We start from the raw sequence: 26,060 nt of genomic DNA on the forward strand, positions 1-26,060 counted from the left end.
GGGGACTCCCCATGACACGATACGTTGTGACCTATCATGAAACGCGTAGGACCCTCATCTGCGCGATCTCCACACGGACGGGTTTGCCTGTTTGCGTCCGGCCGGCGCAACAGGCTTAAGGCTGGTCTTTTTCGATGTAATGTGAGTTTTCTACTGTTTACTATTTTATCAAATAAACATCATTGGTTTTACACTATGTAAGGCATTCGTTTCCTTGCATGATATACCATACCAACGTGCATGAAAGCCATGGAGTCCACCTGATGGTCTACCATACTACGGATACAGTTGCTGTCATTTGCCCGCTGGGTACTACATACACGCTGGTTCAGGTCCACAGGACCATTGGCTCTGGTAAGCAGTTTACCTATCACACGGTGGCGGATTTCACTATTGGCTCTAGACTTTGTCAAGAGAGTCCAGCTGTTTGGATTATCACATGGGTGTTTTCTTTCACTGAAGTCACTTATGGACTTTTTTATTGCTTTGGACTTTTACCATACATGGTCATTTAGAGAGGATATTCATTTTTTTCACTGTGTGATTTACATTTATGTTCTGTTTTTTACACTTATTTATTCACGAATTTTTCATCGGTCATTCATGATAAACTGTACGATTTATATTATTATTTTGACACTGTATGTGCACATGTGATACTTTTTAGCAGAAGTGCCCATATTACTACCTCTGAGGCCTTGTACACACGACCAGACATGGTCCGCGGAACGTTTTCATCGGACATGTCTGCTGGCAGAATTTGGTCTGATGTGTGTACACACCATCAGACCAAATTCCCCGCGGACAGAAAACGCAGTGACGTGGCGACGTGCGCGAACCCGGAAGTTCAATGCTTCCACGCATGCGTCGAATCACTTTGACGCATGCACGGGATTTCGGGCCAGCGGACATGTCCGATGAGTCGTACTGACCATCGGACATGTCCGACGGACAGCTTTCCAGCGGACATGTTTCTTAGCATGCTAAGAAACTTTTGTCCGCTGGAAACCTGTCCGCTCGGCCAGGAATCTGGTCCGCTAGGCCCTACACACGGTCGGACATGTCCGCGGAAACTGGTCTGCGGCCTAGTTTCAGCAGACATGTTCGGTCGTGTGTACGAGGCCTTAAGGGTGGAATAGGATTTAGCGCAACTATATATATATTTTTTCCAATTTGTTCACTGTTATGTTTGCAGGTTAGTTGCTGCTTTACAACAAGAGCTTTAGGCTACACTTATTTAATCAGCTTTGCTTTGTTTCCTAGCGCAGTTGTTTCTTTCGATTTGTACTTTATGACACGATACGTGTTTCAGACGTGAAAGGTCCTAGTTTCACTGTGTAACGGTCAGGGGTTAACACCGTTTACGATATTCCATTCCACCAACCCAAGACAGCTTAACCGACACTCCACAATCCAGCAGACACAATCCATATGGATTTTCCCAGAATAACGAGACACAAGCTCTGGTCTCTGGTTCCAAACGAATGAATACTTTAATGGTAAACTCAGCTCTTCTTATACAGTTAGCAACCAAATATGGACAATGACTCAACTCCACCCACAACATGACACAAGGAACTTCAATACACATTCCTTTAGATGTAAGTCAGACTTTCTGGCACCGATAGTGGACTTAGGATGACCCTAGACCCAAGAGTCATTGATGACGCTGACACAGGAGTACCCCACATCCTTCAAGAGCCTCTGGGTCCCATGGGCCATACCGTTACACACTGTCTGGGATAGTTTTTCCAGGAATGATGAAAACCACAGCAGATCTGAATCTGCAACTCTGGCTTTTTCTATGAGGCGAGACAGCAACAGTTTGTGGTCTACTGTGTCAAAGGCCGCACTAAGGTCCAAAAGTATCAGAAGCGAGTGAAAATATGTTGGCTGCCATTGCTGATTCTGCAAACACAAGTTGCCTAGCTGTCATGCAGATCCTCCGACTTCTGTTGTGTCTGAGATTGTAAACAAATATTGAACAATCGTACAGATCTGGATTTCATGTTAATTTTGAACCAGAAACTACTAAAGCTAGAGGATCCATTTAGCAGCCTGGCGTAAAGCATTTTTGGTGGACGGCCCTGGCAGACCTGGCATTTCTCCCATGACAGGTCTTCTTTGATTTTGTGTTTTTTCTCTTATGTAAAGCAGGCACCCCAAGCACAGTCCTGCCAGGAATTGGTTCCATAGTAAAGAATAACAGCAAACAAAGGATAATAAGTAACACATTACTGGGTTCTTCAGGAATGTACCATTGGGGGGGGAGAGAGCTGATCCCCCCCCCCCCAGAGATGGAAATATTAGCAGCTTTGTTAATTTTTGTCCCGCAGACATGCCACGCTTCCTGCTTTATGTATTAGTGATCGTATAATTGTCTTCTGTCCTAGAGATTCACAATGAAACATGCCGGGTCTGATGTACAGGTAATCCCAGCAGGAAATCTCTGTCTCTATTCAGCAGAGGATTTACATTAGAGCAGCCTGGTTCTGTACAACTGGGAATAAAACACATTCCGAGGGCTTTAAAGTGCACCTGTCGCTGGAGCACACGTTGTCTTGTACAATGAAAGTTCACAATGCAAACTATTTATATAAGGGAGGTGAATTTCCGGATTTTTTTTTTCCCTGTCTGGGTTCAGCCTTATTCTCTGGCATTCTTAGTATTTTAGGTGTATGGAAATGAGGCTAAAACTAGGGTACCTGTGACAGGAAGTCAGGTAAATCTGGGGGTGTTGTCACAGACGGGACATACATTTCTGCCTTGTTTAGAAAATTCACCAATTACTATCAGGTGTCGGCTGCAGAGGTAGCCAGAAGGTTTAAGGACTCTGGATAGCTTCAGCTGTTCAGAATGGAAAAATTAAGACCTCTATAAGTTGTCCAGAGGATTACTACTGAATGCTGCATCCTGAGGCTTGTTGAGTTAAGGAGAGCAGTGAGCTGAGGATGACTTCTGAAGGTGAAGTGGTTGGTGATATTTTTGCTGTGTGATAAGAAAATCAAAAAGACTATTGTTTTCTGCTGGAAGTCCAGCAGTGTCTGCCCAGCACTAGGCTGTGCCAGACTCCATAGGTAGGTTCCTGTGTTGTGAAGGTAGACGGCCCAAGTGGCCAGGGTTTATTTTATGTTTTGTTTTGTTTATGCTGTTTGGATGCTTGCACTTGTTTCCAGCAATATGGAAGAATAAACCATAAACCCTTGTTTTTCAACCACCCACGGCTGCCTCTCTGTATAATTCAGTGTGTAGTGAACCCACTCAGTAGGTCACACCCCCCCGCTACCGAGCTAACCCCTTACAACCAATACCGATATCTTTTTTTTTAGTACTCGCCGATACCAATCACAACTGTTTTGGTTACACTTCAGCTGTCAGCAATAGTGCAAAGCATTATTTTTTTCGCATTTTGCGCTTTTTTCAATGTGAAACTTGTAAATATATGTTAAAGGTGTAAAAACATTAAGAAACAGAAACAAACATAAACATTTTTTAATTTTTAGTAATTTATAAAATAGAGGTGAACAGAAATAAATAAAAAATCAGCTGGAAAATAATAATTAAATGGAGGAGAATAAGGAGTTAATTAAGGCTGATTAGAGTAAATTAGGGGTTACTAAGGGGTTAAACAGAGAAACATTTAATACAAAAACAAAGACTTTTAAAAAAAATTACTTGACAGGTTGCTTTAAACTGACTTCATCTGCAAATCAAAGTTCATCCCTTTGATCTGTAGATGAAGAAACAGAAAGTTACAAAAAGAAACAATATTTCTTTTTATCTTAGTGTTTCCCCTGCTGAGCAATGTTGTTGATAAACATTGCCTGGCTGCTTTTTATTTTTATTTTGACAAATCCAATTTCCATTGTTTTGACGAGAAATGACCCCCGTCGAAAAATGCCCGCCTTGTACTGCTCAGACGCATCATTTACGCACTGCCGAAAGTCTCCGAACATGATCAGCTGTACACGGCGCCTGCACACAGTAGACGACCTTGTACCGCACGCTCCCAGTGCTCGTGCAACTCTGCAAGGGGCGGATATAATATTGATTGAAGCGTGTAAGGGGTGGATGCCTACAGAAGAGGCCATGTTTTATAATGATGGGCAGAGCTGATAACACGGGGGTGGATTTCTCAATAAACTACATGTTTTTGCGGGCGTGTTTACACAACTAAAGAGCGGGTTTCTCAAAGTTGATGGGCGGGTTTGCAGGGCCTATTTAACTACAGAACACAAGCAATTTCAATACTTTCCTTGAGTACATTTCTATTATGCTTAAATGAGAGGTTAGTGATCGAAGGTCCTCCTAAATATACGGCACCTCATCCCTGGTTAGATTGAATAGAGGGATTGAGAGGGTAGGGGATTATCACGGTGCCAATTATAGAAACCAGACATATTATTATATCAAAAGTAGAAAATGTTATTCAGTTTGTACAAGGTTAAAATCAGATTTACAACATTGGATTGTGGGAGCTGTATGTAGAGACAAGGTTGTTGATCAAGTCTACCCTACTAGTTTCGCCAGACACTGGCTTCCTCAGGGGATTTAGGACTAGATCGTCTCAATAGAAGGCTCCAAGGTTCCGCAAGCAGCCCGGTGAGGTAACCCCTCAGGGCCTTCTATTGAGACGATCTAGTCCTAAATCCCCTGAGGAAGCCAGTGTCTGGCGAAACTAGTAGGGTAGACTTGATCAACAACCTTGTCTCTACATAAAGCTCCCACAATCCAATGTTGTAAATCTGATTTTAACCTTGTACAAACTGAATAAAATGTTCTACTTTTGATATAATATGTCTGGTTTCTATAATTGGCATCGCGATAATCCCCTACCCTCTCAATCCCTCTATTATGCTTAAATCTTAACAGGTCCTGCAAACCAGCCCATCAACACTGAGAAACCCACCCTCCAGTTGTGTAAACACGGCCTCTTCTGTAGGCATCCGCCCCTCACACGCTTCAATCAATAATATATCCGCCACTTGTAGAGTTGCACGAGCATCGGGAGTGTGCAGGAGTGTATGGCACAAAGTCATCATGTTCGGAGACGTTCAGCGGCTCTGTAGTGTGTCACAACACCAGACTGCTTTAACACTTCAGCTGTCAACAGGGGATCCCCTGAATGAGTCATCTGTTGTTAAGGACGTGGCGGCCTTAACATCCGATAATTGGCGGCTTTTCTTTTTTACATTTCAGCTAGCAGTGGGGGAATCTCAGTCTGTAAGTATCGGTTTCAAGTATCTGTGCATTTGCATGGGTATCGGTATCCGTGCAACCCTAGCTGAGAGGATGAATGAGCAGGATGGATTATGGGGAGTCTTCCATGGGAATCAATGGTGCTGGGTGGAATTGTGTCCATTCCTCACCTCCCACTCGTGTACCTCTCACCTTTTGTAGAGTCAGGGGTGCATGGTTAGTGGTGGCACTGCTTGAAACATAATTTAGCTCTTTTATTGAATGACAGAAAACCAGTGTCGTATATTGAGGGGATCTAGAACCTCTTTGTTGAGACATGATTACTGCATGAGATTTTAGTCTTACTGACCATTATCAATGCGATAGAAAGTGATGGGAAATCCAAAATGTTAGAGATGTCGCTGAGGCTGGAGGTGAGGGTAAATCTTTCATGGGGGAAACCTGTTCTGATGACAACTGTCTAAAAGTGTATTCCAGGGGAGCTGGGGTGGCTCAACGCGATTGGCACTGCGCTGACAAGCCATTCACCTCTGCAGCTAGGGGTTCAGATCCCGGTCTCGGCTACATGTGAATTGAGTTTGGTGGTCTCAGCCCGGCTCCCGGTGGGTGTGCTATGCGAGGTAAGCCTGCGCTTAGTACGCCCACCCCCCTCCCACAAAAACCACCACACTTACACGCACTCGAAATTGGTGTTAACATGCACGCACTTTGACCACGCGGTCTCTAAAAAAGAGAGGCGAAGGACTAACGGGGCTGGTTGAGCGGGCAAATCCTCTCACTCCCTTATAGGGAGTCCCTCTGCCCCGTTGGGCTTCAAAGCGGAGCAGGTAGGGCGGGCTATGTGGGAGGACCCCCTCACACACCTGCCATTGCCACCCGGGGCATGGAGAAAGGTGGCAGATTGCCTCTGGGGGAGGCCTGCCTACTCCCAACTCCTGTAGTCCGGCTCCTCTCTCGAGTACACGCACAAAATACACTTAAAAAAATAAATAAAAGTGTATTCCCCTCACTTTGATGAGATTTGCCGTCAATTACTGCTGTGTTTTCAGGACAGGCAGGGAAGGGAAATCTCCACAATGGGACACAAACAGTGGAAAGAATAAACTCACAAGGGTTCCATTCCCTGCTCCATTTTGCATTTTCAGTGCCACCAAACAGAATGTCCCGTGGCATGCACTGGTTCCAAATGGCCCTCCAGAGGATCCTCCAGTGGGCCCTTGCTCCCTACAAATGCAGCGTGGCTACCACTAGGCTGTCAATTAAAAAAGCCTGGCTGATCTGAAGTCTGAAAGTTCAGTAATTAAGGTTAAATCTGAAGGTGCAGGAATTGGGGCTGATCAGAGGTCTGAAGGGGAATGAATCAAGGTTGACCTGAGGTCTGATGGGTGAAGCAATTAGGGCTCATCTGATGTCTAAAGGTTGGGGAACTGAGACTGATCTGAAGTCTGAAGGTGCAGAGGTTTAGGCTGATAAGAGGTGAGAAGGTGCAGGGATTGTGACTGATCTGAGGTGTAAAGATGCAGGAATTGGGGGGATCTGAGATGTGAAGGTGCAGGAATTGGAGCTGATCTGAGGTCTAAAGGTGCAGGAATTGGGGCTGATCTGAGGTGTCAAGGTGCAGGAATTGGGGCTGATGTGAAGATGTAGGAATTGGGGGGGATCTGAGGTGTGAAGGTGTTGGAATTGGGCTGATCTGACATGTGAAGATGCAAGAATTGGGGGATTTGAGGTGTGAAGGTACAAGAACTGGGGCTGATCTAAAATGTGAAGGGGCAGGAATTGGGGGGATCTGAGGTGTGAAGATGCAAGAATTGGGGGATCTGGGGTGTGAAGATGCAAGAATTGGGAGAATCTGAGCTGTGAAGGTACAGTAATTGGGGCTGATCTGAGATGTGAAGGTGCAGGAATTGGGGGATCGGAGGTGTGAAGGTGCTGGAATTGGAGCTGATCTGAGGTGTGAAGATGCAGGAATTGGGGCTGGTCTGAGTTGTGAAGATGCAGGAATTGAGACTGGTCTGAGATGTGAAGATGCAGGAATTTGGGCTGGTCTGATATGTGAAGGTGCAGGAATTTGGGCTGGTCTGAGATGTGAAGGTGCAGGAATTGGGGCTGGTCTGAGATGTGAAGATGCAGGAATTGGGGGGGATCTGAGGTTTGAAGGTGCAGGAATTGGTTCTGATCTGAGATGTGAAGATGCAGGAATTGGGGCTGGTCTGAGATGTGAAGGTGCAGGAATTGGGGCTGGTCTGAGATGTGAAGGTGCAGGAATTGGGGCTGGTCTGAGATGTGAAGATGCAGGAATTGGGGGGGATCTGAGGTTTTTTTTTAACAGAAAGAGGGGAATCTGAGGTTTGAAGGTGCAGGAATTGGATCTGATCTGAGATGTGAAGGTGCAGGAATTGGGTCTGATCTGAGATGTGAAGGTGCAGGAATTGGGGCTGATCTGAGGGGTGAAGGTGCAGGAATTGGAGCTGATCTGAGGGGCGAAGGTGCAGGAATTGGGTCTGATCTGAGATGTGAAGGTGCAAGAATTGGAGCTGATTTGAGATGTGAAGATGCAGGAATTTGGGGGGATCTGAGGTTTGAAGCTGCTGTAATTGGGGGATCGGAGATGTGAAGGTGCGAGAATTGGGGTGATCTGAAGTGTAAAGATGCAAGAATTGGGGGATCTGAGATGTGAAGGTGCAGGAATTGGGTCTGCTCTGAGTTCTGTGTGTTCTCTAGCACTCCCGTTTTTTTTTTTTATCGATATATACACTTGAAGCAAGAGGAATTCTTTTATACATGGAAGTGACCCGCCAGCCACACAGGTTGCACAAGTCGCATATTTCCATTAAGCTGCGGCGTGAACTTTTTACATTCCCAGAGTTTGACATGCAAGTAAATGACTTCACACATCGACATTTTCGTCATTTTGGGTCAGGATGAGAACAAACCGGATGTTGGGTGTTTTTAATGTTCAGAGACCGTGACATGCCTCGAATCGCAAGTGCCGAAAGAAGAGGAAGGACGGAGTTTTTCTTTTGTAGGTTGAATTCTGAACTGATAGGGAGTACGGACGTGAGTCAGAGGCCCATACCTTGACTGTAGACAGTCTAAGAAACTGTTTGCCTAGATTAAGCTAGGAAGTTTTTATGGAATGTAACAAAAATAAAAAAAAATTAAAACTAACTAAACAATTTTTTTTTTTTTTTTTTTCTAAACCTAAGACATTGTTGGGACGTCGGCAGATTTTGTACGCCTGGACATGTAGGATAGGCTTGGGTGGGCTCGACAAGTTTCTGCGATGGAGTTTTCCATTCTTGTTCGGTAAAGTCAGTGGGTTTTGTAATGTGTACAAACTTATGCAAACAAGACCTGCGTTTGGCTTTTTTTTTTATTATTTTTTTTTATTATTATTTTTTTTTTTATTACCAGGTTGGTGTACCGGAGTCACAGCTGGGGAAACTCAATTATTATTATTTTTTTTTTTTCTTGATACCGATTGTGGCGGCGTGTGAAGTAATTAAAAGCAACAACTTAAATTTCTTAAGACTTCTTGATGTATTTGACAGCTTCACTCTTCTCCCACTTTGAGTGTGTAAACGATCGGATGCAACATCAAAGCCAGGATTAATGGAGAATCTTATGTGGGTTTTTTTTTTTTAATGCGGTCAGGTGATTGCACCAGTAAAGCATTAATTCAAATTTTCACAAGTTTAGTTAGCTAAGGATGACATAAAACACAATACCAGGTGCTACGTTATATACGCCGATTCAGCCATAACATTGTGACCACTGACAGGTAAAGTGAATAACATTGATTTGATTATCTTGTGGCAGTGCAACCGAAAGTGAGTGGGATATATCTTAGACAGCAAGTGAACATGTTGTCCCTGAAGTTGGTATAAGCGGGTATAAGGATTTGAGCGACCCTAATGCCACGTATCGTACTTCATATTCCCATCGCACACATACCTGGATAAGCTCTTGGGTTTGGGTGCTCGTAGCAACAACCAGCTGGATACTGGTTACTGTCACATGCCTGACGAAGGGGCCCTGCGTGGCTCCGAAACGTTGCACTCTCTTTGTGTTGTGATCATGCAATAAATCATCCGTTTGGACGCTATTTACGTTGTTCCATGGTGTGCTGGCAAATATTTCTACCCTAATGCCACGTACACACGATCGAAAATTCCGACAAGAAAACCGTGGATTTTTTTTCCGACTGAACTTTGGCTCAAACATATGTTGCATACACACGGTCACACAAAATTCGTCAAGAACGCTGTGACGTACAACACTACGACGAGCCGAGAAAAATTAAGTTCAGTGCTTCTGAGCATGCTTCGTCTTGATTCCGAGCATGCATGTTTTTTGGTGCATTGGAATTGCATACAGACGATCGGAATTTCCTCCAAGAACTTTTCTTGACAGAAAAATCCCGATGGAGCCTACACACGGTCGGAATTTCTGACCAAAAGCTCACATCGGACTTTTCTTGTTGGAATTTCCAGTCGTGAGTAAGCGGCATAAGATGGGTGGAATTGTAATGGATAGACCAGCGGTCTCCAAATTGGGGCTGGATGTGGCCCTTTACTTGCTTCTCTTCGGCCCTTGAGGCACTATTTCATCCATAACCGACACTAATGATAGGACACCATTCCTTTTACTGACACCAATGACGGGGTGCTATTCCTCCCACTGATATCAACATTGGGGTACTATTATTCCTCCCACCGATACCAACATTAGGGCATGATTCCTCCCACCGATACCAACATTAGGGCATGATTCCTCCCACTGATACCAACAATAGGGCACGATTCCTCCCACTGGTACCAACAATAGGGCATGATTCCTCCCACTGGTACCAACAATAGGGCACGATTCCTCCCACTGATACCAAGAATAGGGCACGATTCCTTCTACTGGTACCAACAATAGGGCACGATTCCTCCCACTGGTACCAACAATAGGGCATGATTCCTCCCACTGGTACCAACAATAGGGCACGATTTCTCCCACTGATACCAACAATAGGGCACGATTCCTTCCACTGATACCAACAATAGGGCACAAGTCCTCCCACTGGTACCAACAATAGGGCACAAGTCCTCCCACTGGTACCAACAATAGGGCACGATTCCTCCCACTGATACCAACAATAGGGCACGATTCCTCCCACTGGTACCAACAATAGGGCACGATTCCTCCCACTGATACCAGCAATAGGGCACGATTCCTTCCACTGGTACCAACAATAGGGCAAAGTCCTCCCACTGATACCAACATTAGGGCACGATTCCTTCCACTGGTACCAACAATAGGGCACGATTCCTCCCACTGGTACCAACAATAGGGCATGATTCCTCCCACTGGTACCAACAATAGGGCACAATTTCTCCCACTGATACCAACAATAGGGCACGATTCCTTCCACTGATACCAACAATAGGGCACAAGTCCTCCCACTGATACCAACAATAGGGCACGATTCCTCCCACTGGTACCAACAATAGGGCACGATTTCTCCCACTGATACCAACAATAGGGCATGATTTCTCCCACTGATACCAACAATAGGGCACGATTTCTCCCACTGATACCAACAATAGGGCACAATTCCTCCCACTGGTACCAACAATAGGGCACGATTCCTCCCACTGATACCAACAATAGGGCACGATTTCTCCCACTGATACCAACAATAGGGCACGATTCCTCCCACTGGTACCAACAATAGGGCACGATTCCTCCCACTGGTACCAACATCAGTGCACGATTTCTCCTACTGATACCAACAATTCATTCGAGAGTCAGGACACAGACACAGTCCCCCGCCGCTGCGCCTCTGACACTATGTGCGAACGGAGCGGCGGCTGCATGCTGATGCTAAGACTTAGTTGCTTGTTGCAGAGAGAAATTGAGTAGGAACACCAGTGGCTGGGCGCCCTAGGCAGCAGGCTGTCTAGTTTGCCTAGTGGTAAGCACCGGCACTGGGTGTAAGTGATGATGAAACCAGATCCCTAAGGAACATTTCCAGCATCAGTGACTCCTTTTTGGGCATGATAAATTGTGTGCCAGCAAAGCTGTTATGCCAAAAATTACCGTACTTTGACCAAATAGGAGTATCTGAACCTCTGAGACATACGACACACACTGGTTGGAGTACTTTGCATGAGATTTATTTTTTTATTTTTTATGGTTCATAATGAAAAATGCATATCTTGTCATTTTCTGACTTTGGTGCCATTTTCCTTTTTGTGTCTTAGAACGCCTGGGTAAACAACTCTGCATTATTACTCATAATAAAGAGGACGCAATTCAGATTGGATTTCTCCTTCATGAAACTTTAAAGTCCCAGATAAAGGTAACAATTTTCCCGACATTTATCAAGTGTCTCCTGATGTGTGTGTAAGGTACAATGAGCTTAAATAACACTTTAACCACTTAACCCCCGGACCATATTGCTGCCCAAAGACCAGAGCACTTTTTGCGATTCGGGACTGCGACGCTTTAACTGACAATTGCGCGGTCGTGCGACGTGGCTCCCAAACAAAATTGGCGTCCTTTTTTTCCCACAAATAGAGCTTTCTTTTGGTGGTATTTGATCACCTCTGCGGTTTTTATTTTTTGCGCTATAAACAAAAATAGAGCGACAATTTTGAAAAAAAATTATATTTTGTACTTTTTGCTGTAATAAATATCCCCCAAAAATATATATAAAAAACATTTTTTTTCCTTAGTTTAGGCCGATACGTATTCTTCTACATATTTTTCGTAAAATAAAATTGCAATAAGCGTTTATTGATTGGTTTGCGCAAAAGTTATAGCCTTTACAAAATAGGGGGTATTTTTATGGCATTTTTATTAATATATTTTTTTTACTAGTAATGCCGGCGATCAGCGATTTTTTTTCGGTACTGCGACATTATGGCGGACACTTCGGACACTTTTGACACATTTTTGGGACCATTGGCATTTTTATAGCGATCAGCGCTATAAAAATGCATTGGATTACTATAAAAATGCCACTGGCAGTGAAGGGGTTAACACTAGGGGCGGGGAAGGGATTAAGTATGTTCCTGGGTGTGTTCTTACTGTGGGGGGGGTGGCCTCACTAGGGGAAACACTGATCCTCTGTTCATACGTTGTATGAACAGAAGATCAGCAGTTCCCCTGCTGACAGGACCGAGAGCTGTGGTCCCTGCTCTGTAACGAGCAATCGCGGGTGCCCGGCGTTTTTTTTCCCTCAGTTTAGGCCGATACGTATTCTTCTACATATTTTTGATTAAAAAAAAAACGCAATAAGCGTATATTGATTGGTTTGCGCAAAAGTCTACAAAATAGGGGATAGATTTATGGCATTTTTTTATTATTTTCTTTATTAGCAATGGTGGTGATCTGCGATTTTTATCGTGACTGCGACATTATGGCAGACAAATCAGACACTTTTGATGCTATTTTGGGACCATTGTCATTTATACAGAGATCAGTGCTATAAAAATGCACTGATTACTGTGTAAATGTTACTGGCAGGGAAGGGGTTAATAACTAGGGGGCGATGAAGGGGTTAAGTGTGTCCTAGGGAGGGTTTTTAACTGTGAGGGGGCTGGGCTACAAGTGACACGACACTGATCACTGCTCCCGATGACAGGGAGCAGTAGATCAGTGTCCTGTCACTAGGCAGAACAGGGAGATGGCTTGTTTGCAACAGCATCTCCCCGTTCTGCAGCTCCGTGACACGATAGCAGGACATCGAGTCCACGGGTCCCACGGGCACAGTCACAGAGCTTGCGGCAGGCATGTGCCCGCTAGGCAGCTGATTCAAAGCCACGTACCGGTACGTGGCTTTGCCTGCCCGTGCCATTCTGCCGACTTATATCTACGTGAGGCAGACGGCAAGTGGTTAACCTGTGTGTGCCACCTTCTGTATCTGTACCAATGCCAAACATTCCAGGGTATGTAAACTTTTTATCAGGGCCATTTGGGTGATTTCTGTTATCATTATGATTTAAAAAGGATGCAAAAAATTATGTGATAATAGATGGCTTTGTGTCATTGCTGTCTTTAACCACTTTACTACCGCCCGCCGGCACGATAATGCTCTAGTTCTGGGAGGACGTCCTCGCCTTGTAGAGCCACTAGGGGGCGCGCGCGCTTCCGCTGCTTTACTGGGAACCCGATGCGCGTGCCTGGCGGCCGCGATGTCCGCCGGGCACCCGTGATTGCCCAGTAACTGAGCAGGACCGTGGATATCTGAGTGTAAACACAGAGATCCACATCCTGTCAGGGAGAGTAGACCGATGCTGTGTCCCTTGTACATAGGGACACAGATCGGTCATCTCCCCCAGTCAGTCCCCTCCCTCTACAGTTAGAATCACTCTCTAGGGTACACATTTAACCCCTTGATCGCCCCCTAGTGGTTAACCCCTTCCCTGCCAGTCACATTTACACAGTAATCAGTGCATATTTATAGCACTGATCGCTGTATAAATGGCAATGGTCCCAAAATAATGTCAAAAGTGTCCGATATGTCTGCCGCAATATCGCAGTCACGATAAAAATCACTGATCGCCGCCATTACTAGTAAAAAAAAAAAAAAAATGCTATAAATCTATCACCTATTTTGTAGCCACTATAACTTTTGCGCAAACCAATCACTATACACTTATTGCGATGTTTTTTATATCTTTTTGGAGATATTTATTATAGCAAAAAGTAAAAAATATTGCTTATTTTTTTTTTCAAAATTGTTGCTCTTCTTTTGTTTATAGCGAAAAAAATTAAAACCGCAGAGGTGATCAAATACCACCAAAAGAAATCTCTATTTGTGGGGAAAAAAAATGATTAAAATTTCATTTGGGCAAAGTGTTGCATGACCGCGCAATTGTCATTCAAATTGTGACAGTGCTGAAAGCTGAAAACTGGCTTGGGCAGGAAGGGGGTGAAAGTGCCCGGTATTGAGGTGGTTAAAAAGACATATTTTTTTGGCATAATCCGTCATATTTTCAATATTAATGCCAAACTTTCACAATTTCTGCCAGGGTATGCAAACTTTTGAGCATGACTGTATCTACACGTATAACATGTTTGTTATTTTACAAAAAAATAATGAACCTTTACAATCACTTTAAGGCCTTCATGTGTGTTCTGTGAATCACATTGCTTCACTTCTTACCTTTTACCACTTCACTACCGGCCCATTGTCATATGACGTCCACAGAGAAGATCTCCCATCCTGGGTGGACGTCATATGCCGTCCTGGTCTTTGTGTGGGGATATCTGAATGATGCCTGCAGCTAGAGGCATCATTCAGATATCCATGTCTTCTCAGCCGGCGATTCTGCGCACCATAAGAACGATCATAGCGGCAGTTCCGCCACTTGATTGTCCTTATAGGCGGCGGAAGGGGACATCCCCCCCATCCCGCCACCATCCGGTGCTTCTCCGGGCTCTCCCGTGCCATCGGGGGCCCGGAGAAGGAATCGTCTGGCGCAGGCAGGAAGCATAGAGATGACTGGTGACCAGATGGTCACCAGTCATCTCTATGACCGTCGGAGGCCCAGGACGATGTGATGGCGTCACGCCCGGGTACCCGTAAGTAAACAAATCCGCGTTTGCGGCTAGTGAGCAACACTGATCATGAGATCGGTGAATTTTTTTTCACCGATCTCATGGTTTCCAGCCTGGAGGAGAGATGCAGGGTCTTATTGACCCCGCATCTCTCCATAAAGAGGACCTGTCACACACATTTCCTATTACAAGGGATGTTTACATTCCTTGTAATAGGAATAAAAGTGATAAAAAAAAAGTGTAAAAAAATAAATAAATAAGTAAAAAAAAAAAAAAAAAAAATTAAAACACCCCTGTCCCCGGTAGCTCGCGCGCAGAAGCGAACACACACGCAAGTCCCGCCGACATATGTAAACGCCATTTAAACCACATATGTGAGGTATCGCCGCGTGCGTTAGAGCGTGTGCAACAATTCTAGCACTAGACCTCCTCTGTAAATCTAAACTGGTAGCCTGTAAAAAATTTCAAAGTGTTGCCTATGGAGATTTTTAAGTACCCAAGTTTGGCGCCATTCCATGAGTGTGCGCAATTTTAAAGCGTGACATGTTAGGTATCTATTTACTTGGTGTAACATAATCTTTCACATTATACAAAAAAATTGGGCTAACTTTACTGTTTTGTTATTTTGTTTAATTCATGAAACAATTTTTTTCCCAAGAAAAGGCGTTTGAAAAATTATTGGGCAAATACCGTGCAAGATAAAACATTGCAATGACCGCCATTTTTTTCCATAGGGTGTCTGCTAAAAAAAACATATATAATGTTTGGGGGGTCTGCATAATTTTCTAGCAAAAGAATGATGATTTGTACATGTGGGAGAGAAGTGCCAGAATAGGCCCGGTATTGAGGTGTGTATAAAAGCCCGGTATTGAAGGGGTTAAAGGCTGTAAATTTTGCATATGTCTATGTGTAATGTTGTGCTATTAACGCATTATACCATCTAAAAATACTTCATTCTCCAGATGCAGACAGACTTAATTCCCTATTATTTTAATTATTCGTAGCATACGCTCGTAAACAGGAAAGGCATAGCCTGCGGCGTGTGAGCTGATTATTAACACAGTTTTATTAATCAGAGTCTGCATTAAATATGTTTTGTTTAAAACAGTTTGGAGTATGCAGAATGTTTAGTAAAGCGCAAAAAGGCCCCCCCGGGGGGCAATTCTGATTGGGGAGGTGTATGTGGCTGCAGAGCTGACTCTCATCGTTTAGTGGATAGAAACCTTTTCCATGCTACACTCTATTTGGAAACTCAAAGTGTTTTTTACCCCAACATTTCATATTCCTGATATGTGCCTGCTGCAGGGCTTGACAAATTTGGTTTGGAATCTAGGAGCCGGCTAAAAAAAGTTAGGAGCCAGAAACGCACCCCGTTCCGCTGAGCTCACGCGCAGAAGCGAACGCATACGTGAGTAGCGCCCGCATATGAAAGCGGTGTTCAAACCACACATGTGAGGTATCGTCGCAATCGGTAAAGCGAGAGCAATAATTCTAGCCCTAGTCCTCCTCTGTAACTCAAAACATGCAACCTGTAAAAAAAATTGAAATGTCTCCTATGGAGATTTTAAAGGGTAAAAGTTTGTCGCCATTCCACAAGCGGATGCAATTTTGAAGTGTGACATGTTGGGTATCAAATTACTCGGCGTAACAGTATCTTTCACAATATAAAAACAATTGGGCTATCTTTACGGGTATCTTTATTTTTTAATTAAAAAAAAGTATATTTTTTCCCCCCAAAAAGTGCGCTTGTAAGACCGCTGCGCAAATACGGTGTGACTGAAAGTATTGCAACAACTGCCATTTTACTCTCTAGGGTGTTGGAATAAAAAATATATGTAATGTTTGGGGGTTCTAATTAGAGGGAAGGTGATGGCAGTGAAAACAGACAGGGGAAGCACCATTAGAATTGCTGGTTGTCTTGTCATACCAACGGCCACCACAAGATGGCGCCAGATCACAGAAAGAAAGCATAGACCTGCAGAAGGCCGCAAAGCCGCGGCCTGACACGATCGCGCGGTGGGGGCACACGGAGACACAGGATGCCCCTGGCGCCAGGTCGCAAATTCTAGTCGCAATGGCGCCCGGGGTTCGTCGAACCCTGGCCTGCTGTACCATGTACTTGTATGCAGAGGCGTGTGCACGGGGTGTTCCAGGTGTGCCTGGGCACACCCTAATCAACCTTTGCTGGGGAAATTCTCCCTGCTGCTTGGCTGCAGAGAAAGGAACTTGGATATCTCTGTCCTCCGTTACTTTCCCTGTCTCAAAGGTGAGGCATCGAGGGTCTGTTTAGACCTATGATATTTCACCAAAGCCCCCTAATGGGGCTCCGGGAAAAAAAAGTTAAAAACAATCATGAAAAATTATTGTTAAAGAAATTTTAAATATAATAAAATTGTAAAAAAGTAATAACAATAAAATAAAAAATTAACTACTGACACCGTCCACTGCTCTACCGACACTGTATATTGCCCTACTGCACGATATATATATATATATATACACACACGTGTTTGAGCTTTGGGGTGTATACCCTAATGCAGGGGTAGGCAACCTGGGGCCCTTCAGCTGTTGCAGAACTAGAAGTCCCATCATGCCTTTGGGAATAATTGTAACTGCCAGCCTTGCAATGCCTCATGGGAAATGTAGTTCCACAACACCTGGAGGGCCCCAGGTTGCCTACCCCTACCCTAAAGCAATAGGCTGTGCACACCTAGGCCCCTGTTCTTTGTATTGGTTCCTTTGTGTGAAATCTCTGGTATTCCGGTCAGTCCCACTGCTATCATATTAAAAAATTACCACACTAAGCAGGACAGCACAGCCTGGTCAGTTCTCTAGCTCTGTGCTGGGAACTCAGTTTACTCTTCTCCAATGATCAGACGTGTCCTCCCCCAGCTCCTATGCAACTGAGAACAGAGGGAATGTGATCACTTATAAAAGGGGAAAAAAGGGATTTATAATGTTTTCTATATCTATTAACAAATATTTTGCCTTTTATTTAACCACTTGCTGAGCAGTCCTTTTTATGACACTTTCTGCCCTAGAGAATAAAATAGTGAAAAAACACCTGGAAGTGACTCCCCCCCCCCCCCGTTTTTTTGTTACCTGAGCCCCGTATTTCCCTCGGCGGGGGACTCACTGTCCCTCTCTCCACGGGGTTCCTGGCTCTTGATTGGAACGATCGACAGCAGCTGGAGCCAATAGCTGCGCTGCTATCAATCAAATCCAATGACGTGGGTGCCGGGGCCGAGTCCGGCATTCGTGTCTATGGACGCAAATACTGGACTCAGGAGCGTGCCCGCAAGGAAACACCCCCCCGGGGGAAAGCTCTTCTCCTCAGGGGTTATCTGATGCGGGGAGGAGCCACGAGAGCCGCCGAGGGACCCCAGCAGAGGACGTTAGGGGCCACTCTGTGCAAAACGTGCTGCACAGTAGAGGTAAGTATAATATGTTTGTAATTAAAAAATAAATAAACACAAGCCTTTACAATCACTTTAATGCATTCTATGCATTAAGATAACAAGCCTTCTGTGTGCAGCAGCCCCGTCCCCCCACTACTTACCTGAGCCCCCTCTCTATCTAGCGAAGTCCACGAGTGCCTCTTCCATCCGGGACTCTCCCTTCTGATTGGCTTATGCCCTGTACACACGATCGGTCAATCCGATGAGAACGGCCTGATGGATTTTTCCATCAGTTAACTGATGAAGCTGACTGATGGTCAGTCGTGCCTACACACCATCAGTTAAAAAAAACGACCGTGTCAGAACGCGGTGACGTAAAACACAACGACGTGCTGAAAAAAAAACGAAGTTCAATGCTTCCGAGCATGCGTCGACTTGATTCTGAGCAAGCGTGGATTTTTAACCGATGGACGTGCCTACTAACAATGGCCCAGATTCAAGAAGCAATTGCGCCTGTGTAACCATAGGTTACACAGCGCAATTGCTTACTTGCTCCGGCGTTACGAATGCTCCTGATTCAGGAACATCGTAACGCTGACTGCAGCCTAAAATCTGCGTGGCATAAGGCTCTTATGCCACGCATATTTTAGGCTGCATTCTTGCGATGACCGCTAGGGGGCGCTCCCATTGTGCTCAGTGTATAGTATGCAAATTGCATACTAACACCGATTCACAATGTTGCGCGAGCCCTGCGTACGCAAGTTACGTCGTTTACGTACAGCGTGTTTAGCGTAAGGCTGCCCCTTCTAATAGTAGGGGCAGCCAATGCTAAAGTATACCCGTCGTTCTCGCGTCGCGAAATTTGAATTTCACTTCGTTTGCGTAAGTGATTTGTGAATGGCGCTGGACGCCATTCACGTTCACTTGGAAGCAAATGACGTCCTTGCGACGTCATTTGCCGCAATGCACGTCGGGAAAGTTTCCCTGACGGAGCATGCGCTCTACGCTCGGCGCGGGAGCGCGCCTAATTTAAATTATTCCCGCCCCCTGCGTGCTCTAGCGCCGGGCAATTTTGCCAGCGCACCCGCGCAATTCACGGAGCTTCTGCTCCGTGAATCAAGGGCCGCAGAGCAAATTTGCGGGGGCGCAGGGCAAAATCGTTGCCCTGCGCCTCCGTAAATAATGCGCAGATCTCTTTGAATCCGGGCCAATTATTTTTTTTCTATCGGGTTAGGTATCCATCCGTTAATTTAAAAACAAGTTTCACATTTTTTAACCGATGGATAAATAACCGATGGGGCCCACACACGATCGGTTTGGTCTGATGAAAACGTTCCATCAGATCATTCTCATCGGATTGACCGATCGTGTGTACGCGGCATAAGAGACAGAAGCGGCACCATTGGCTCCAATCAAACGTAGTTATCCAATCAGGAGAGAGAGGGGGCGGACCAAACCGCAGCTCCCTGTTTGAATGAATACACGGAGCTGCAGCTCGGCTCGGGTGCCCCCACAGCAAGCAGCTTGCTATGGGGGCACCCGAGCCGAGCTGCAGCTCTGTGTATTCATACAGGAGAGAGGGGCTGAGAAGAGGAGAATCGGCAAAACCGCTACACAGTGCAGGTAAGTATAACAAGTTTGTTATTTTAATATAAAAAAAAAAGAAGACTTTACAATCATGTTAAGTGTGCAAGGCGGTGTGAATTGATTTGAGTAGGACTATATGGATATAATTACAGAGACACGAGAAGTTGTGAAATAAGCCGTTTTTTTTTGTTTTTTTTTGCGGCTTCACATTTGAAAATTGTTTCCGTTAAATGGAGAGTCTGCGATGGCTTTGTACAATAACCACCCATGCAGCCTCTGGCCAGGGATGAAACTGACATTTAGATCCATGAAATGCCAATTTCATCATCTTCCTCCGCAGTCTGTTTCCCTCTCACGTAGTCTGCGATTTGTTTCAACAATTAGAACAATGATGGCAATTATCTGCAGACAGGGATTGGGAAGCCTCACCATGAATGTGACATTTTAATCTCCCATTTTTCTTACATTCCTCAGAGGATCTCTCCTTCTATAATCAGGAAGGTAACAATGTGACATCTTCAGAGCACATCCAACCAGAGACATAGGATGGCGCTCACTAGACTTAGGCGGCTGGTTTCATGGCTGGACAGTTTCATATAAATAATCTATAAGCCTTCTTGTGCTTCGAAAAATCTTCCATACAGGGCATTTTCACCCCCTTCCTGCCCAGACCAATTTTTAGTTTTCAGCGCTGTTGAATGACAATTGCGCGGTCATGCAACACTGTACCCAAATTAAATCTTTGTTCCCCCCCCCCCCACAAATAGAGCTTTCATTTGATGTTATTTGATCATCTCTGTGGTTTTTATTTTTTGCGCTATAAACAAAAGAAGAGTGGCAATTTCTTAAAAAACATAAAAAATTTACTTTTTGATTTAATAAATTTTACAGTTTGAAAAAAATATATATATATTTTTTCCTCAGTTTAGGCCAGTGGTTCTCAACCTTCTAGTGCCGTTGACTTGTCCTCAATGTTCCCCTATGGGGGAAGTTCCTCCACTGACTGCGCAGGCGCAAACTTCCCGACGGAAATCCCCGAACCTCGCCCGGCATCCAGGCTCATTCTTTAACATCCCCGTGGATTGGAGGATGTTAAAAAAAGAGCCAGGAGGCCGAGCGAGCGAAGTGAGCCGTCCGAGCGCAGCGAGGACGTGAGGCCGACTGGCCACTTACCTCACAATCCACGTCGCCCTGGATGCCGGCCGCCGTTCGGGGATTTCCGTCAGCAAGTTTGCACCTGCGCAGTGCTTGAAGGAACTTTCCCGATGGCTGGAACCATCTGAGCGCATCAGTTCGCGCATGCGCTGGAACTTCCATGATACCTGGAACCAGCACGGCAGATCACCGTGACCCCTTGATAAAATTTCCTAAGTTGTGGGGACCCCTAACAGTAAAAAATGTAATAGCGTGGGTTGTCAACATCCAAGGCAAAACAAGTAATTTGCGCCCCTAACCCTTACATTTGTGAAGTATTAAAACACCTTAGTATGTAGAAATCTTTGTTCTCCTTTCTTTCCCTTTTATCTCTCTATCCTAATTTCTTCTCCCCCCCCCCCCCCCCCATCCCTCAATCTAGCCGTCTTTCTTGCTCTCTCTCAATCTTTCTCTCCCTTTTATTTGTTGTTCCCCCTCTTTTCCTTCCATACTCCTTGGGGGTGGGAGAGTTGGGATGAGTGGCAGTGCTGGTGGGAGAGTTGGGATGAGTGGCAGTGCTGGTGGGAGAGTTGGGATGAGTGGCAGTGCTGGTGGGAGAATTGGGATGAGTGGCAGTGCTGGTGGGAGAGTTGGGATGAGTGGCAGTGCTGGTGGGAGAATTGGGATGAGTGGCAGTGCTGGTGGGAGAGTTGGGATGAGTGGCAGTGCTGGTGGAAGAGTTCTGATTAGCCAACATAGGTGCTCTTGATCAAGGTCATTTGCTGATCTGAGAACTTTAGTGGGGACTTTTAATGGGAACCATCACAGGTCATAGTCCTACTCACACTTCACATTCCTCATCAGTCAGCTGACCTAAAGTCTCTGCCCCCCCCCCCCCCCCCCAGCCATGTTTTGAACTGAATGGGCGGCTGCAAAGAGGCCGAGTGGGCGGCTGTGGGCTCCAGAGACAGCCCTGCTGGGTGGCTGCAAAAGAGGTGCCGGCTTCAGAAACAGCCCAGGATATGGTGAACCCTGGCAAATCATCATTTGACCCCCGAGGGGGTCCCGACCCCCAGGTTGAGAACTACTTGTTTAGGCCGATACGTATTCTTCGACATATTTATGGTAAAAAAAAATCACAATAAGCGTTTATTGATATTTATAGTGTCTACAAAATAGGGGATAGATCTATGGCTTTTTTTTTTTCCGTTTTTTTTTTTTTTACTAGTAATGGAGGCGATCTGCGATTTTAATTGTGACCGTGACATTGCGGCGGACATATCGGACACTTTTGACACGTTTTTGGGACCATTCACATTTATACGGTGATTAGTACTATAAAACTGCACTATTTACTGTGTAAATGTGACTGGCAGGGAAGGGGTTAACACTAGGGGGCGCTGAAGGGGTTAAATATGTTCCCTGGGAGTGATTCTTACTGTAGGGGGGAGGGGACTCGCAAGGGGAGGAGACCGATGTGTGTTCCTCTGTATTGGGAACACACATTGATCTCCTTAACTCTGACAGGAGGTGGATCTGTGTGTTTACACACACAGATCCACACTCCTGCCGTGATCGTGGGCAATCGCGGGTGCCTGGCGGACATCGCAGCTGATGGGGAACGTGCACTGGGTCAGGAGCGGTGCTGCGGGCAAGCGCATCGGGTCACGAGCGGTGCTGCGGGCACGCGCGCCCCCTAGATGGCCTGGAGGAAAGGACGTCTAGTGACGTCCACCAGGAGGGAGGGAGCGCCCCTGCCGGTAAGGAAGGGGTTAAAGATGAATTCTAGCTACTGATATTTTATACATAGTTACATAGTAGGTGAGGTTGAGGTTGAAAACAGACATAAGTGCATCAAGTCCAACCTATGTGTGTGATTATGGTCCAGCTTTAACCAATGTAACTAACTATGTTTATACCATACCAGTGGTGCTGCGCCAATAAGGACGCACGGGTGCCGCCCTCTCTCTCCAGCCACCCCCTCTATGACCAATTGATAGATTCATGAATTGCACAACACATTGCTATAATCTTTTTATATGGAATATAAATGGAAGGGCCTATGAATAAATGGTTGTGGAACGAATCATTTGGGTTTCCATTATTTCTCATGGGAAAATTTGCTTTGATATACAAGTGCTTTGCATTACAAGCATGTTTCAGATACAAATTATGCTCGGAATCCAAGGTTTTACCTTAATTGAATTGAACTATAGGGGCATTGCTACTTCCACATACATGTTGTTTTAGTTTATCTATGTTATCCTTGAGAGAGTTATTACTGGAGAGAGATTACTGGAGAGTAGGGGGAATAAAGGAACGGAGAGTTTGCACCATGCGTACAACACTGTCAGCTTCTGCTGGTGTCCTATAAATATAGACCACAGTACATGGAAGATCTCACCACCTCTGCTGTACCGCCGACTCCCACTCTGTATCACAGCACTGCGTTCTATACCATGGTGTGACTGTCTCCAAGCTAGCCTTCAAGGGTCACTTCACCTCCGCCTCACCGACTGCATTTGCCATGGCCTGCGATCCCAAGAATGTCGCATGGAAAGTCTTTGTCTGTTGTATGGGTCCTGACCAGATCCCTTGGGCTGGAGCACCCCCCCCCTCCAATACCTCTAATTAGTGTCCACCTGAGTTATAGGAGGAGTCCTTTAAGTTCTCCCATAAGAAGGAGTGTATTTCTCCCATGGTTGAGAGGAACAGGATCTTTCATTCTTTGAATAGTGTAGGACCCACTGATCAAGGGGTACTTTGACCTAGTAGTGGGCTTAAGCACTACATGGCCATACGGTGTGACCAAATCCCCATATTTTTGCTTATTTGCTGAATAAGTTCAGGTGCTGTAAATAGCCTTGCAGGATTTAAATGTCATTTTTGTAGGTGTGCGCTGTAATCTTTTGTTCTGAGGTCACGTTAAGGCGCTTCGTCAGCAGCATAGGCTGTGATCACCTTGAAGCTAATCTTTATATATTACCGATATACATTGCGGTGGATTTATTAAAACCGGTGATTGCAAAATCTGGTGCAGCTCTGCATAGAAACCAATCGGCTTCCAGTTTTTTTTTGTCAAAGCTTACAGTATATACTCGAGTATAAGCCGACCCGAATATAAGCCGAGGCACCTAATTTTACCACAAAAACCTGGGAAAACGTATTGACTCGAGTATAAGCCTAGGGTGGGAAATGCAGCAGCTCCTGTGGAAGTGGAAGTGGAAAAGAGGGTCAACAATGCCCATTTGCCGCCTCACGGTGCCCATTTACCGCCTCCCGGTGCCCATATTCAGCCTCACGTGCCCATTTTCAGCCTCACTGTGCCCATAAGCAGCCTCACTGTACCCATGTACCTGGACTGTATGTATAGGAAGTCCTCGCCATCCACTTTAACTACTTAAGACCCGGACCTTTAGGCAGCTAAAGGACGCGGCCAGGTTTTGCGATTCGGCACTGCGTCGCTTTAACAGACAATTGCGCGGTCGTGCGACGCGGCTCCCAAACAAAATTGGCGTCCTTTTTTTCCCACAAATAGAGCTTTCTTTTGGTGGTATTTGATCACCTCTGCGGTTTTTATTTTTTGTGCTATAAACCAAAATAGAGCGACAATTTTGAAAAAAAATCAATATTTTTTACTTTTTGCTATAATAAATATCTCCCAAAAATATATAAAAAAAACATTTTTTTCCTCAGTTTAGGCCGATACGTATTCTTCTACCTATTTTTGGTAAAAAAAATCGCAATAAGCGTTTATCGGTTGGTTTGCGCAAAATTTATAGCGTTTACAAAATAGGGGATGGTTTTATTGCATTTTTATTAATATTTTTTTTTTTTACTACTAATGGCGGCGATCAGCGATTTTTTTTCGTGACTGCGACATTATGGCGGACACTTCGGACAATTTTGACACATTTTTGGGACCATTGTCATTTTTCACAGCAAAAAAATGCATTTAAAATGCATCGTTTACTGTGAAAATTACAATTGCAGTTTGGGAGTTAACCACAAGGGGGCGCTGAAGGGGTTATGTATGACCTAATATGTGTTTCTAACTGTAGGGGTGTGTGGCTGTAGGTGTGACATCATCGATTGTGTATCCCTATAAAAGGGAACACACGATCAATGACGCCGCCACAGTGAAGAACGGGGAAGCTGTGTTTACACACAGCTCTCCCCGTTCTTCAGCTCCGGGGACCGATCGCGGGACTCCAGCGGCGATCGGGTCCGCGGGTCCCGGTCATGGAGCTTCGGACCGGGTCACGGGCACGCGCCCGCTACCCACGGCTGGGTACTAGCACAGGACGTACCTGTACGTGCATGTGCCCAGCCGTGCTATTCTGCCGACGTAAATGTGCAGGAGGCGGTCCTTAAGTGGTTAACAAAGCCCCACAGACAGACGAGGAGGAGGCGGGTCTTTGTTACCGTGGACGGCGCAGACTTCCTATACATACAGCCCTGCTGTGAATCAGAGGGGACAATGTACAGCATTATCAGGTTTCCTTCCCTCCTCATCAAGACTGACACATCGGGAGAGGAGAACCTGACTCGAGTATAAGCCGAGGGGGGCTTTTTCAGCACAAAAAAATGTGCTGAAAAACTCAACTTATACTTGAGTATATACGGTAATTGAACTTGAAATTGATTGGCTACCATGCACAGCTGCACCAGATTTTGCACTCTCCAGTTTTAGTAAATAACCCCCTATGAATTTACAGTGGGATCCCTACATGTTTAGTGACACTGGATGACATTTAACCCAGAAGGCCAATGTAAGTATTTCGGACAATAATTTTTTTGCATATTAGGGGAAATGTTTAACAAATAAATGTTTAGCCCAGATTTAATTAAAAAAAAAATGAAATATTGATCCCAAACCATTCTAGCCTCCCTTTAACCACTTGCCCACCAGGTAAATTCTGGCACTTCTCTCCTTCATGTGAAAATCACAATTTTTTTGCTAGAAAATTTATCAGAACCCCCAAACATTATATATTTTTTTTTAGCAGACATCCTAGGGAATAAAATGGCAGTCATTGCAATACTTTTTGTCACACCGTATTTGCGCAGCGGTCTTACAAGCGCACTTTTTTTGGATAAAAATCACTTTTTTGAATTAAAAAATAAGACAACAATACATTTTGCCCAATTTTTTTATATATTGTGAAAGATAATGTTACGCCG

General features: G+C 45.0%; 1 protein-coding gene across 2 annotated transcripts in view; it reads left to right on the forward strand.

The window, feature by feature from the left end:
* CRPPA (CDP-L-ribitol pyrophosphorylase A) overlaps positions 1–26,060 on the forward strand; it is a 313,658-nt gene that overhangs the window by 129,770 nt on the left and 157,828 nt on the right. For both annotated transcript variants that reach the window (XM_040352251.1, XM_040352250.1), the window contains one exon: positions 11,454–11,551. In XM_040352251.1, coding sequence (XP_040208185.1) covers positions 11,454–11,551 — 98 coding nt within the window. The remainder of the gene's footprint in view (positions 1–11,453; positions 11,552–26,060) is intronic.

This window comes from Rana temporaria, chromosome 5, assembly GCF_905171775.1.
Source record: "Rana temporaria chromosome 5, aRanTem1.1, whole genome shotgun sequence".
NCBI classification, from domain to species: Eukaryota; Metazoa; Chordata; class Amphibia; order Anura; family Ranidae; genus Rana; species Rana temporaria.